This window comes from Pristiophorus japonicus, chromosome 9 (genome assembly GCF_044704955.1).
Source record: "Pristiophorus japonicus isolate sPriJap1 chromosome 9, sPriJap1.hap1, whole genome shotgun sequence".
Classification (NCBI taxonomy): domain Eukaryota; kingdom Metazoa; phylum Chordata; class Chondrichthyes; family Pristiophoridae; genus Pristiophorus; species Pristiophorus japonicus.
In genome coordinates, this window is record NC_091985.1 from 29,795,569 (window position 1) to 29,811,111 (window position 15,543).

The 15,543-nt window shown below is 44.8% G+C and overlaps 1 protein-coding gene across 5 annotated transcripts in view; it reads right to left on the reverse strand.

Moving 5' to 3' along the window:
• sdccag8 (SHH signaling and ciliogenesis regulator sdccag8) overlaps positions 1-15,543 on the reverse strand; it is a 505,046-nt gene that overhangs the window by 479,043 nt on the left and 10,460 nt on the right. For all 5 annotated transcript variants that reach the window (XR_011594991.1, XR_011594990.1, XR_011594989.1 and 2 more), the window contains exon 4: positions 9,420-9,530. Coding sequence is in view for 2 of the 5 variants with exons in the window: in XM_070889222.1 (XP_070745323.1) it covers positions 9,420-9,530 (111 nt within the window). In the remaining 3 variants the exon portion in view is untranslated. The remainder of the gene's footprint in view (positions 1-9,419; positions 9,531-15,543) is intronic.

A 15,543-nucleotide genomic window follows, 5' to 3' on the forward strand; every position in this document is an offset into this window, starting at 1 on the left:
TACTCACTGGATAAACCCACTGACCTATTGTGGGAGGTGATACATACAAGTGACCTGTGGTAAGCATGTCATGGTGACTGCACTTAGGGTGGTATTGTGCTCGAGTTCTCAATCATGAGTTGTTGACCTCAGCTCTGTCATTTTGGAGAGGCAATAAGCAAAGATCCAAGGACTTCCTCATAAGGAGGGCAGAGGGAAACTGAAAACAAAAAAAAAAGAGGGATGGTCACTCTGCTGCATTTACAGCAATGCCGGGCTATAAGAGCAGGTTACACAGCAATCATCTTGGCTGTGGATGGCGTATGGAATGGAAAGACCAAGAAATGAAAAGGGAAGGCATCATTATCATCATGGGCAGTCCCTTGGAATCGAGGAAGACTTGCTTCCACTCCTGAAGTGAGTTCTTTGGTGGCTGAACAGTCCAATACGAGAGCCACAGACTCTGGCACGGGTGGGACAGATAGTCGTTGAGGGAAGGGGTGTGTGGGACTGGTTTGCCGCACGCTCTTTCCGCTGTCTGTGCTTGATTTCTGCATTCTCTTGGCAGAACAAAATACTGACTAGCGTTTTCTGCTTGTGTGTTCACCAGCAATTTTCATTATCCATTAAAATGAATAGCGAGGGGGTCGAGGAAAATAACTAAAATCGCAGGCTGGAAAACCCACACATGGAAAATACTGGCCATTTTATATACATACAAATGGAACCACTGTTAGTACTTCTTACTAGCAAAGTTACCATTGCCCCTTACAAAATTCAAGAACCAAAGCAGAGGTTTTAGCTGGTTACTATTTTGTACCAGGAGCCATGACTGCTGATAATTTGCTATGATTATATTTTTATATATTGGAAAATAATGGATGCACGATATGGTCTCAGTGGATATAGCATATAATAATGTACATATAACAGGAAAGATCTGTGTCCTGTTGCAGTTATGACTATGCATTTTTGGACATATTTGTTCAGTGAATAAATGTCATATAAGCTGGGTGACGGTGTGAGCTGTGATGAGGATGCTGAGAGGCTGCAGGGTGATTTGGACAGGTTAGGTGAGTGGGCAAATGCATGGCAGATGCAGTATAATGTGGATAAATGTGAGGTTATCCACTTTGGTGGCAAAAACACGAAGGCAGAATATTATCTGAATGGCGGCAGATTAGAAAAGGGGAGGTACCTGGGTGTCAGGGTACATTAGTCATTGAAAGTTGGCATGCAGGTACAGCGAGGAAGGCAAATGGTATGTTGGCCTTCATAGCTAGGGGATTTGAGTATAGGAGCAGGGAGATCTTACTACAGTTGTACAGGGCCTTGGTGAGGCTTCACCTAGAATATTGTGTACAGTTTTGGTCTCCTAATCTGAGGAAGGACATCCTTGCTATTGAGGGAGTGCAGCAAAGGTTTACCAGACTGATTCCCGGGATGGCAGGACTGATATATGAGGAGTGACTGAATCAACTGGGCCTGTATTCACTGGAGTTTAGAAGGATGAGAGGGGATCTCATAGAAACATATAAAATTCTGACGGGACTGGACAGGTTAGATGCAGGAAGAATGTTTCCGATGTTGGGGAAGTCCAGAACCAGGGGACACAGTCTAAGGGGTAAGCCATTTAGGACTGAGATGAGGAGAAACTTCTTCACTCAGAGTTGTTGACCTGTGGAATTCTCTACCGCAGAGAGTTGTTGATGCCAGTTTGTTGGATATATTCAAGAGGGAGTTAGATATGGCCCTTACGGCTAAAGGGATCAAGGGGTAAGGAGAGAAAGTAGGAAAGGGGTGCTGAGGTGAATGATCAGCCATGATCTTATTGAATGGTGGTGCAGGCTCGAAGGGCCGAATGGCCTACTCCTGCACCTATTTTCTATGTTTCTATATCCAACAGGACTCTAACTTGCATGTAATATTTTATAGAATAAAGTATACAAAACAAGCACAGCACATGATTACATTTTTAACATGATCAGATTAAAATGTGACTTGCCAAAAAAAAATCATACATACAAACTAAATATTTCTGTAATGGAAAGACAAAAAACAAATATCAAGCTAGATAGAACGCAAGGCTACAGGTTTTCAAACTATTTTTTGTCCTGGCCAATATTTATCCCTCAAATCAACATAACAAAAACAGATTATCTGATCATTATCATATTGCGGTTTGTGGGAGCTTGTGTGCGCAAATTAGCTGCCGTGTTTCTTACATTGCAACAGTGACTACCCTTCAAAAAGTACTTCATTGGCTGTAAATCACTTTGGGACGTCTGGTGGTCATGAAAGACACTATATAAATGCAAGTCTTTCTCTCTTTTCTTCATGTACTTGTAGCAGGGAAGCAGGAAATCACTCTCTGAAGTGGACTCACTGCTGGAGGATTCAGAACTGGAGCTCAGCAAAGATCCTGAAGGTCATCACATCACAATCTCCCCTGGCAAATGAACAAATTTGTGCACATCGTCCCACACCACATTGCTTCTGGAGAAATGGAGGAAAGCCAGACCATCTTTTTCAATCAACCAAGGGCTTTCTTGAGTCACATGGAAGCTCTTGTGATCTAATCTCAAGAATTTAAATCAGTAAACATCCATGTCCTGTTTCAAATATATTTATACAATTCTTACACTGTACACAATAAATAAGGAGATGAAATGGATGCCACAAATTAAATAAATTGCTGAATAATAAGTTGTTCTGGAATCTCGACTATTTACACACAATCCTTGTTATGTCTGTAATGCACTTATGAATGACTCCACGAGGCAATATGTTGTACTCAAATTGTAGTGACCTTGGTCCTTTATTCGTAACTCCAGAGTGGGGCACAAGCATGGTGGGCAGCCTTTTATACTGGGCCCTGCACACCTATGCAGGTGACCCTCAGGTCTCCCACCGCAGTGCCCTCTGGTGGACAGCCTCTGCCACAGGGGCAGGAAACCCTGGTCTCCACCAGCTGCACCCTCTAGTGGTGCCAGTCGAGTATATACACAGTGTAAACCTTATTGATAGTACATCAGGTAACAAGTCTCCATCTTATGCAACTATCGGGACGACACAGAGAGTATATCTATAGTCTGCATAAATAACATCACTCTCCCCAAAGTCCTTTGTGCCAATTACCTTTGTACTATGTGCTCTAGCTTAGCTCTCCCCAGACTTAAGCGCCAATAGCTCTTGCACCTTGGCTGTGCTCTCTCCCTGTTAACCCCCAAGCCCTTTTGCCACAACGTTGGTTAGTGGTTACCAGTTTGGATAGTTCGATGATGCAGTGGAGGTTACAGTGTGCTCTGGGTGTGATCCATGTGTGTGTCCAGGTGCTGCGCTGGTCTGTTCTCTGGTTACATGCATCCATTCCCCACGCCCCAGCGAGGTCAGGCAGCAGGCCCGTTACATTAACATACAGGATCAGACACAGTGCAAGGACAAAGAAAGGAAGTTACAGTTTGTATCGTGACACCTTGGTTCAGTGACTTACATTCGTTATGGTTTACGGTTGTGCACCAGGATTTGGTAGATTGGATCAGTCATTGTAAGTACTGAGGTAACAGTACAGGTATGCGAGGACACAGGTTCCAGGGTAACTGGACGTGGTCCTCGTCATCTGATAGCGGCGCTGCGCCCCCTGCTAGCGGTGTGGGCTTGGTTCGCTCACCTAGCCAGGACTCAGGGCCTTTGCCGTTGCCTAGTGGTGGGCAGAGCCGCAGATGTGTGTGGCCTCCCTGTCCTCCTTTGAGGGCAGCGGAATCTTCTGCCTGCTCACTCACGGTGTTGGGAACCTGGCTGTTCCAGGTCCCGTTTGGGGAAGGGAACTCATTGGTTCTGACCTTTCGCTCCCAGACATGGCCGAGGTAGCGACTGGGTCTGGGGGCTGCGCCGTCTGCACCCGGGTGGTGGGCAACAGCGGCCGACTGCACGCATTGGCGCCATTTTCGTTTCCAAGTCCGTGGCGAATAGTGCCATCGGGTGCCTGCAGCATGGGACAGACCTGGAGCAGGGCATCAGGATAAGCACCTTTAACCTCCCGAATTCGCTCGCTTGCTACTTTTGAAGACACTATTCCCGACATCGCGCAACAACATTTTGTTCACAATCTTAATCAGTTCGTTACATTGATTGTCATGCATATAATGTCGCTTTAAGTTCAGTTGGTTGCAAGTCTCCTTTCAGAGAACTGAGCTGGCTTTACCCCAATCAAATCCTTTGTTAGACACCATGTGTTGGTCCCTCAGCGTTGCACCTCGTGATGTTGCCGCGGCCATCTTTTTTTCAGCCACGCTGCACCTCGCTGCAGCAGGGATGCCATCTTGCCTCTGTCCTCGAGGTCGACTGCCTTGATCCTTCTCTCCCGCGATTCTGCCACAGAAGCTGGAAGAGTGCCTGTGAATTCGATCTTCCTCCCCAGGAGTCCTGCCACTGGAGCCGGGAAGGTACTTTTAGGTCAGTCCGGTCGAATCATTGCCACGCAGTCATGATGGGTGGTCTGTGCCTCAGGTGCTGCGCTAGTCTGTTCTCTGGTGTCTGGCTCAAACGATGGTGAGATTTTGCTCTGCCTCTGAGCACAGGGGACATCGATTGCTGGAGTGAAGAGGTCTTCCCATTTCCACTGCATCATCCCCATCCACCTTCTTCCGAGTAGCGTTGGACCATCACCTGCAACAATCCAGAGAGGTAACTTGTGCACCACGCCATTATGGATTACACTTACATCCGCACTTCCAAGGACTGTGATCAGCTCCTTGGTGTAGGTGCACAACTTTTCCTGTACTGGAACCAGCTCAGGTCGTTTTTCGTTCCATAGCCTCTCAAAGACATCCTGGCTCATCACTGACTGGCTTGCTCCAGTGTCCACTTCCATGAAGACTGGAACGCCGTTTATCTCGACTTCCATCTTCACTGGAGGACAATCAGTGTGCAGGTGTACACTCCATACACTTCTTCTTGGGGCTGAGCTGCCTCTCTGGCCAAATCACCATTCTCCCCCGCTGGATTCAAAGTCATCTACCGACTCCTCTGCTAGATGGGGAGTCATATATCTTTTATACATACACTGGAGGTGGCTCTTCGTATTACAAGCTTTGCATACATACTCAGCAAACGGACACTGGTGAGCCCTCTGGTTTCCTCCGCAACATCAGCATGGTGCTACTCGATTAGCATCCCTCGGCGGACTCAGAGTTCTGGAACCCTGAGATCTGTGCCCTCTGCCCTGGGCAGAGCCATGTTCTACAGTCTTGCCTGTGAAAGGCACCATTGTGTGTACAGTACTTGCCGGGTTTGAGTCCACAGGATGAATAATTTGCTTGGTGCTGCAGGTCGAGGTCATGAATGCTTGACTGATGCCAATGGCCTTCTGCAGGTTGACTGCGGTGTCGGCAGATAGTAGCTTGTGAAAGAAGCTCTCGTGGCCAATTTACATAACGAAAATGTCTCGCAATACTTTGTTGAGTTGCGTGCCAAAATCACACGGTGCTGCAAGTCTCCTGAGGTCGGCAGCATATTTTGCAATCTCCTGGCCCGCAGGTCTGCGGTGAGTGTAGAATCTGTGCCTGGCCATGAGGATGCTCTCTTTTGATTTTAGTTGGTCGCGAATTAGTTCAGTCAGCTCATCGTATGTCTTATCCTTGGCCTTCGTGGGTGCCAGCAAGTCCATGATGAGACGGTAGACCTCGGGCCCACAACTGGTCAGCAGTATAGCCTTGCGCTTCTCCGCCAATGTGTCCGTCTTCCCTGCCAGGTCGTTTGCCACGAAATATTGCTCAAGCCTTTCCGTGACGGCATCCCAATCATCACCCTCTGCGAAGTTTTTTATTGTGCCAAAGGTAGCCATAATCGTGTGAAAGTCCAAATTCTCGTCGCCAGTTCTTAAGTCTGTAATGCACTTATGAATGACTCCATGAGGCAATGTGTTGCACTGAAACTGTCCTGACCTTGGTCCTTTATTCGTAACTTCAGAGTGAGGCACAAGCATGGTGGGCAGCCTTTTATACTGGGCCCTGTACACCTATGCAGGTGACCCTCAGGTTTCCCACCGCAGTGCCTTCTGGTGGACTGCCTCTGCCACAGGGGCAGGAAACTCCGGTCTCCACCAGTTGCACCCTCTCGTGGTGCCTGCATTGTATATACACAGTGTAAACCTTATTGATAATACATCAGGTAACAAGTCTCCATCTTATGTAAGTATACAGTGACGAGAGAGAGTATATCTATAATCTGCATATATAACAATCCTAGTGAAGTTACCGAATATATATAAATTTGCAAACAATAGTGTTGCCTAGGAAAGTAGGTGTTTCAAAAGAAAGGGACAGAATTAAAAATGATCTATACAAACTTGGCAGATGAAAATATTGAAAGATGTAATCAAGTTGATTTGACCTAATAGGCGTTGTGTTCGGGTTCAACATCACCAAACATTTCGATAAGCAGATCCCCTGTCCCCTGCAAACTAGAGTGTGTTTTTACCTTCCCAATAGATGAGAAAATAATAGCGAGTCTCAGGACTCAAACAATCGTGAGCAGACTGAACTCCCTTTTGTTTGACAGAAACCAAATCTATAATACATATTAATTAACTTCAGCTTGTCAGATTAGAATATGTATTCCTATACTTTCTACTCCTGATAATTCAATGCTGCTTTTCCCCTTAAAAAGAATGAACTATCAAACAATTAGAATTCTGCAACTCTAAATTAAAAACAAGTAAACAATACCTTACATAAACAGCTAACAAAAACCGGTATTCATCATCATAGGCAATCCCTCGGAATTGAGGAAGACTTGCTTCCACTCCCAAAGTGAGTTCTTTGATGGCTGAACAGTCCGATACGAGAGTCACAGACCCTGTTACAGGTGGGACAGACATTCGTCGAGGGAAGAGGTGAGTGGGGCTGGCTTGCCGCGCGCTCCCTCCGCTGCCTGCGCTTGACCTCGTCACGCTTTTTGCGTTGAGACTCGAAGAGCTCAACGCCCTCCCGGATACACTTTCTCCACCTCGGGCGGTTTTCGGCCAGGGTCTCCCAGGTGTCAGTGGTGATGTCGCACTTTATCAGGGAGGCTTTGAGGGTGTCCTTATAACGTTTCCACTGCCCACCTTTGGCTCATTTACCATGAAGGAGCTCCGCATAAAGCATTTGCTTAGGGAGTCTCGTATCTGGCATGCGAAATATGTGGCCTGCCCAGCGAAGCTGATCGAGTGTGGTCAGTCCTTCAATGCTGGGGATGTTATCCTGGAAGAGGATACTGATGTTGGTGCGCCTGTCCCCCCAGGGAATTTGCAGGATCTTGCGGAGACATCGTTGGTGATATATTTCCAGCAACTTGAGGTGCCTTCTATACATCGTCTACGCCTCAGATCCGTACAGGAGGGCGGGTATTACTACAGCCTTGTAGACCATGAGCTTGGTGGTAGATTTGAGGGCCTGGTCTTCAAACACTCTTTTCCTCAGACGGCCGAAGGCTGCACTGGCGGCGATGTTGAATCTCCGCATCAATGTCTGCCTTTGTTGATAAGAGGCTCCTGAGATATGGGAAATGGTCCACGTTGTCGAGGGCGTGAATCTTGATGATTGGAGGGCAGTGCTGTGCAGTGTGGACAGGCTGGTGGAGGACCTTTGTCTACAGATGTTAAGCGTAAGGCCCATGCTTTCATATGCCTCAGTGAATACACTGACTACGCCCTGGAATTCAGCCTCAGAATGTGCGCAGACGCAGACGTCGTCCGCATACTACAGCTCAAAGAGAGAGGTTCGGGTGATCTTGGACCTGGCCTGGAGGCGGCCTAGAATAAACAGCTTCCCACTGGTTCTGTAGTTTAGTTCCACTCCAGCGGGGAGCTTGTTGATTGTGAGGTGGAGCATGGCGGCGAAGAAGATTGAAAAGAGGATTGGAGCGATGACGTAGCCCTGTTTGACTCCGGTCCGGATGTGAATTGGGTCTGTAATGGATCCGTTGGTAAGCATCATGTCCTGCATGTCATCGTGAAGCAGGCGAAGGATGTTGACCCTGTATCTATTATAGCGCCGCCTACCTGACCTGCGAGAGAACACCATCAGCGGCAGGCGGGGATAAAAGCAGAAGTGCCTCAGGACCCAATGCGGCGCCCACCTGACCTGTGAGAGAACACCATCAGCTAGCCATCGCAGGGGGCATCACGAGCCGTCCTTGCAGGGCGACAGAATCGAGGAGGGCGACTGGATTGACGTCATCGGGGTCCAGGTAGCTCGGAGGCGATATGGAGCAGAGGTCCGGACCGGCAGGAAGCGGCTATCGGAGGCGGCGACCAAAGGATGTTGGGACCGGCGGGGAGCGGCGATCGGAAGCAACGAGCAGCGGAGGTCAGGGCCCAGGAGCAGCGAGGTCGGGGTCTAGCAGGGGGAAGGTTGGGGCCCAGGAGCGAGGTCGGGGCCCAGGAGCAGGAAGATCGGGGCCCAGAAGCGGGAAGATCGGGGCCCAGGAGCGAGCTGGAGCCCAGTAGCAAGGTCAAAGCCCAGGAAGGGCACAGCATGCAAGGGCCCAGGGAAGGTGCAGCATGGGTCAATCGCAAGGCCGTGGCCCACACTGCGTCCTATGAATCCCAGGGACAGTAGGAGTATGTGTGTGTATTTGGCCCGTACAGCGGAGCTTGGTCTCCAGTCATCTGAGATCTCCTTACCACTGGACCAAGAACTTGTTCTGTCTAGCCCGTGAGGTGGCTGGTGTGCAACGGCCACCCTACACGCACAGGAATCTTCCACCCTTTCAGATGAAGTTCGGGACCTGGAACGTCAGGTCCCTCATGGAAACACCCAAGAACTCATTTTTTTGGTGTGGAAGCAGGTCATCCTTGACCCCGAGGGACTGCCTAACACTATACTATTATAGCCAATAATAAAGAAACCAAATCGATGACACAATACAGACAAAAACTCATTTTGTCATTGGTCATATTGATAAGATTGCTTACCTCATTATACTTCTCTATTTCTACAAACCAATCTTTTCTTTTTGTCCTACCTTTCTGACCAAACTTTTGGTCATAACCTGAGCATCATGGTTCATTAATTCCTTTATACTTCTCCTTCCCCCTCTGTGAAACACCTTGGAATATTTTCTGTGTTTTAGATTTTATATAGGTGCAGTATGATCCATTTAAGATTTTGGGGCCTAATAATCTTCTTTCTATTCCTGAAAGTCTTTTATCTTACATTCTGCTAACCACTCGTAAATAAATAAATATTTGGTGGGATTCCAGGTCACAAAAAGAAAATAGACATTCGGGGTATTGGCCACAATGAATTCCTTGAACACGCTATCTAGAAAAGGATAATCGTGTACCTTTACTTTTTGAGGAATGTGCTAAAATTCCCATGGTCCAAGGGTTTAACCCCTCTTGCAACCTCCTCAATGAATATCTTATTTAAGGAATAAGTATGCATGCAACTAACCTTGAAAAGCTTGACTTCTGCCTCCAAATGTTGGATATATTCTGATTGGTCATTAATAATAGGTACAAGATCTTCAATCGATGGTGAGCGATCCGAATCTTTTCCTGGTCTCTATACATGAAAAGAAAGGGCCAACTCTTTATAAACATTTATTCTGATTTACCTTATTCCATGGCTCAGATTATTTATTTCTCCAGTTCTTACATGATCGACAAGATTCTACTAGTGAAAAATTACTAACTACTTTTCATTTTATATCACAAAAAAGATACTGAGTAATGTTTGCTTTCGCATTTGCTTCAATACATCAGTAAGAAATATATCATTTCGCCATTCTCAACTCCCAAACTCAGTGAACAGTTTTCAGTACTAATATATTAAGACAGTTTATTATTATTCTATTAATTCTCATCTTATCTGTACACACTCACAGCTCAAATTAAATCCTAGGGGCCAAAATTGCCCCTTTTTTAAAGAGCCGTTACTGCCTCAAAGAGACGATAACGGTGCGGAAAGCACACACCGCCCGTCGGCGCAGAGTCGCCGAAAATTGCGACATTGCCCTCATTTTTGGCGGGGGGGGGGGGCAGGGAATGGTGGACATTCCTGGTGTTCCCGCTACCGATCGGCGATGACCCCCATTCCGCCTTGCGTGGGAAATTGCCCTGCGGGAAATTGCCTCGTGGGAGTGGATCAGCCACTGATCGGTGCCTCCGACAGCTTTCGCCTGTGGGAAGCTGCCTGTGCCTGGGCGACGCATCTGCCCTTAAAAAGAGGGGGGCGCACTGCCACGCCCGCAATTTTATTCTAATTGTCAGCCGACTCCAAGATTGGCCCGACAATGGCGGCCATGGATTCGGCTGGGCCGCCAAAAGGCAGCCCAGCACCCCCCTCTTGGCCTGGCTGAAACTCCCCCTGGTGGCCCAGTGGGTGCCACTAACGTAGCTGCAGAGTTTGCAGCGGCCTTCCCCTTTAACTGAAGTGGAGGGACGTTGGTAAGCATTAGTGCGACGCGGCTTCACACTGACATCATCAGCGTGGCGCTGATGACACATATGGATGTCCACCCCATTCCCCACAGACTTCCGCTCTGCCGTAACCCGACTTCACCACCCGGAACAAAAAAAGTACAAAGAACTGAATTTCGCTCGACTCTCCAAAATCTTCTAGATCGGTGAGTGCGTCCCCTTTTAGTCGGAGGGCAATTTCAGCCCTCTTATCTCTCATTATAGCCAGTCATACTTTTAACAGGTAAGCAGATCATTATCTCCAACACAAAACACAAAGTGGAAGTTTTTTTAAAAAGTATTTCAGCAAGGTATTAACAGTGGTATATCATTATATTTAATTGAATCATATGCAGTCCCATTAAAGTTCTAATTAATTTTTTACAAAAATTTATGCATTTAGAGAGTTACAGACTTAAATCAAGTAGATTGGCAAAAGAACCAAAGGCGACATGAGGAAAAGCTTTTTTACTCAGCGAGTGGTTAGGATCTGGAATGCACTGCCTGAAAAGGTGGTGGAGGCAGACTCAATCGTGGCTTTCAAAAGGGAATTGGACGAGTATCTGAAGGAAAATAATTTGCAGGGCTACGAGGAAAAAGCATGTGAGGGGACAAGCTGAAGTGCTCTTGCAGAGAGCCAGCATGGGCTCGACGGGCCGAATGGCCACCTTCCGTGCTGTAACCAATCTATGATTCTAGATATAAAGCATGCTGTAATATAATTAAATAAATTTATTGGGGGGGATAAGTGTTTGGAATGACACATGAGTTTCAGACTGCTGAAGATGTTTAGATGAAGATATTTATACCATCAATGTACTGGAGTCTAGCCTGGCAATTAACAAGGGAGACTATAGACTGCAAAAGAAAAGAACATTATCCTTAAATGGGAAGAGGCAGCTACGTAAATGAAAAGAGGGAAGACTCTGGCTTTTAAAAACTTTAGAACTGGTGTATACAGTCCTATTACTGCTCTATAAACGGAGGGTGATCATAGTTATTCTTTACAGCAGTGTATTGAGCTAAACGATCTGAGCATAGTAAAGTTTCTCATTGCACCTTATTAGAAAAGTCCAAGTTTTCGCTGCAGACACAGCAAATGTTTTCATCCACCAGCAACTGCTGTTGTCACAGTTTTGCTAACTACAAATGATCTTAAGTAAAGGCTCTTAATTCTACAAATCTCTCAAGTTTTACCAATCACTGACAACACTTTCAGAAAACAAAAGTTGTTTCCAAATGTTGACAAAAGAGAGCAGCTGCGATAACCCAAATAGCCTGGAAGCAATGACATTACAAACTTACAGGCAGGGTCATTACTCTGTGGTTACTGATCAAGTCAAATTCAATTTTTATTACTTGGCATTGCAGGATTTTTACTGGTGTCGTGGGGCCATATTTTGTGACATTGCACATTTTTCCAAGGATGCTGCGAATCAGCAGTTTTGGCTACAAGTAATGGACATATTGTAGTTAGTAGTATTCTTACAGTGGTGGTACAACAAAACAGAGGCCATTAAATATCATTAATGCAGCATTAATGTGCAAGGCATTATTTATAAACAGACAATAACATACAGCCATCCAGAAGTCAAGGGTAAGGAGTGGAATGGCTGATCACAGGGGAAAAGGAAGAGGTTGGAAATGGGAATTAATTCCTGATAATCTTAAATCCAATCAAAATTATGACTCGATTTGTTTTTATATTATATATCTAAATTTCCCCTCAATACGTGTAGCATAATATCTCAACACTATTTCAAATCAGTACTACTGCTAACCACATGAGGGACCCCTCAGCAGTACTGTTCGTAACTAAAATCATGTGGTTAAAATTAATATTTTCAAAATGCATATAATTATAAGTATATATATTTTCTACTGACAACTGTATGCTGTAATAAGTAACAAATTATTGACTATTCTAATGTATTCATTGTATTTATTATATATTACAGTCGCATAATCCCTTTAAATTGTTGAAAATATTGTTGGCTAAAGTGAATGTAAGTGAAAGGAACTTCAGTGATCTGAGGCTCTGTTTTCAGTGGGTGTATCAGAATGGCTGTGTCGTGACCCAAGAGGTACTGAAATTCAATTCAACCATAGCTCTATGCAGAATTATGGTAATAAGTTAAATGCTTTTAATTGAATGTAAGAACATTTTTATATCTGATTTATAGATTTAGCTTACACAAAGAATCCAATGGGTTTGTTCTTTGTGGAAGATGGCTTTATGGGGAAAATTACTGGTCACCTCATTTCACATGAACAATGTGGTAAATCGTTGCTAAAACATTTTCATTTTCAAGTAGAAAATATATAGCCACTATAGCCTCAATGTAACTGTGGATCAACCAAAATAGAAATACTATTTGACAAACTGTAGATAAAAATACCATACACATTACAGATAATGAAAGGTACAGGAATTCACAGATATAATATTGGTAGCAATACATTGGTAGTAAGTGTCAGTTGGTATCTCTCTCGCCTCCTATTCTGAAGGTTGTAGGTTCAAGACACCTATGGACTTTAACACATAATTTAGGCTGACAAGTCAGTGTATACTTGAGGAGTGTTGCATTGTCAGGTGAAACGTTAAACCAAGGGCCTGTTGGCCAGCTCAACTCGTTTTGAAAGATCCCATGGCACTATTCAAGAAGATGAAGGAGTTCTGACCAACATTCTTCACCCAACCACCATCAACAAAAATAGATTATTTGGTTATTCATTCATTTTTTTGTTTGTGGGGCCTTGCCGTGTAGAAGTTGGCTGCTGCGTTTGCTTACATACAAGAGTGCCATGGTTTTTGGTTTCCATCACTCTTTCTGGCAATCAATTCCATAATTCTATCATCTTCTGCTAATTAAATATTGCCTTAACATATGTGGTTGGGAAAATGTTGGAGTCCATTATTAAAAAAGCAGTAGTAGGACATTTGGAAAAGCAAAATTCGGTCATCATGGATTTATGAAGGGGAAGTCGTGTTTGACAAATTTGCTGGTTCTTTGAGGATGTAACGAAGAGGGTGGATAAAGGGGAACCAGTGGATGTGGTGTATTTGGACTTCCAGAAGGCATTTGACAAGGTGCCACATAATACTGCACAAGATAAAAGTTCACAGGGTTGGGGGTAATATATTAGCATAGATAAAAGGATTGGCGAACTAACAGAAAATAGAGAGTCAGGATAAATGGTTCATTCTCTGGTTGGCAACCAGTAACTAGTGGGGTGCCGCAGGGATCAGTGCTGGGACCCCAACTATTTACAATCTATACTAACGATTGGAAGAAGGGACTGAGTGTAACGTAGCCAAGTTTGCTGATGATACAAAGATGGGAAGAAAAGCAGTGTGAGGAGGACACAAAAAATCTGCAAAAGGGCATAGACAGGCTAAGTGAGTGGGCAGAAATTTGGCAGATGGAGTATAATGTTGGAAAGTGCGAGGTCATGCACTTTGGCAGAAAAAAATCAAAGAGCAAGTTATTATTTAAATGGAGAAAGATTTCAAAGTGCTGCAGTACAGCGGGACCTGGGGGTACTTGTGTCTGAAACACAAAAGGATAGTATGCAGGTACAGCAAGTGATCAGGAAGGCCAATGGAATCTTGGCCTTTATTGCAAAGGGGATGGAGTATAAAAGCAGAGAAGTCTTGGTATTGGTGAGGCCACACCTGGAATACTGCGTGCAGTTTTAGTTTCCATATTTACGAAAGAATATACTTGCTTTGGAGGCAGTTCAGAGAAGGTTCACTAGGTTGATTCTGGAGATGAGGGGGTTAACTTATGAGGAAAGGTTGAATAGGTTGAGCCTCTACTCATTGGAATTCAGAAGAATGAGAGGTGATCTTATCGAAACGTATAAGATTATGAGGGCACTTGATAAGGTGGATGCAGAGGGGATGTTTCCACTGATGGGGGAGACTAGAACTAGAGGGCATGATCTTAGAATAAGGGACCGCCCATTTAAACCTGAGATGAAGAGAAATTTATTTTCTCAGGAGGGTTGTAAATCTGTGGAATTCGCTGCCTCAGAGAGTTGTGGAAGTGGGACATTGAATAAATTTAAAACAGAAATAGACAATTTCTTAAATGAAAAAGGGATAAGGCGTTATGGGAAGCTGGCAGGGAGGTGAAGCTGAGTCGATGATCAGAGCAGCCATGATCTTATTGAATGGCAGAGCAGGCTCGAGGGGCCGTTTGGCCTACTCCTGTTTCTATTTCTTATGTTCTTATTTTCCTTTAGCACCTCAAACATTAAACAGTGTCCCTAGTTCTTGATTCTATTGATGTCACAAGAAGGTTCCTGAATCTAATTTCTTCACACTTGTGAAAATCTTAAAATCTCAATCAAGTCCTCCTCATCATCTTCTCAAGACAATACAGTCGCAGTGTCGACAATCTTTCCTCATAAATCAGCCTCCTAAGTTCAGGATTCAGCCTTACAGCCCTCTTCTGGATTCTCGCCAATAATCCTATCCTCTCTGAAATATGAGACTGTAACTGAACATTACATTCCAGATGTAATACCATTGGCCACAAACAACTTCAACATCACTTCCATTGACTTAAGGGACACACTCCTAGTGCACACGTTGTTGCTCCCAATTACCTGCCTCTATTTCAACATCCTTGCCTGCATCAGTTGGACAAGAGGTTGCTTGAAAATCAAAATATACTACATCCACTGGTTCCCCCTTATCCATTCTACTAGTTACATCTTCAAAAAACTCCAACAGATTTGTCAAACGTGATTTCCCTTTCATAAAACCATGTTGACTCTGCCTAATCATATTACTATTATCTAAGTGACCTGTTACCACAATAGATTCTAGCATTTGCCTACGACTGATGTCAGGCTAACTGACCTATAGTTCCCCGATTTTTCTCTTCATCCTTTCTTAAATAGCAGAGTTATATTTGCCACCTTCCAATTCTTTGGGACTGCTCTGGAATCAAGGGAATTCTGGAAGATAAAAACCAGTGCATCCACTATCTCTGCAGCTACCTCTTTTAAAGCCCTAGGATGCAGGTCGTCATGTCCAGGGGATTTGTCACCACTTCGTCCCATTACTTTCGTTAGTACTATGTCTTTATTTATGCTGATTTCTTTAA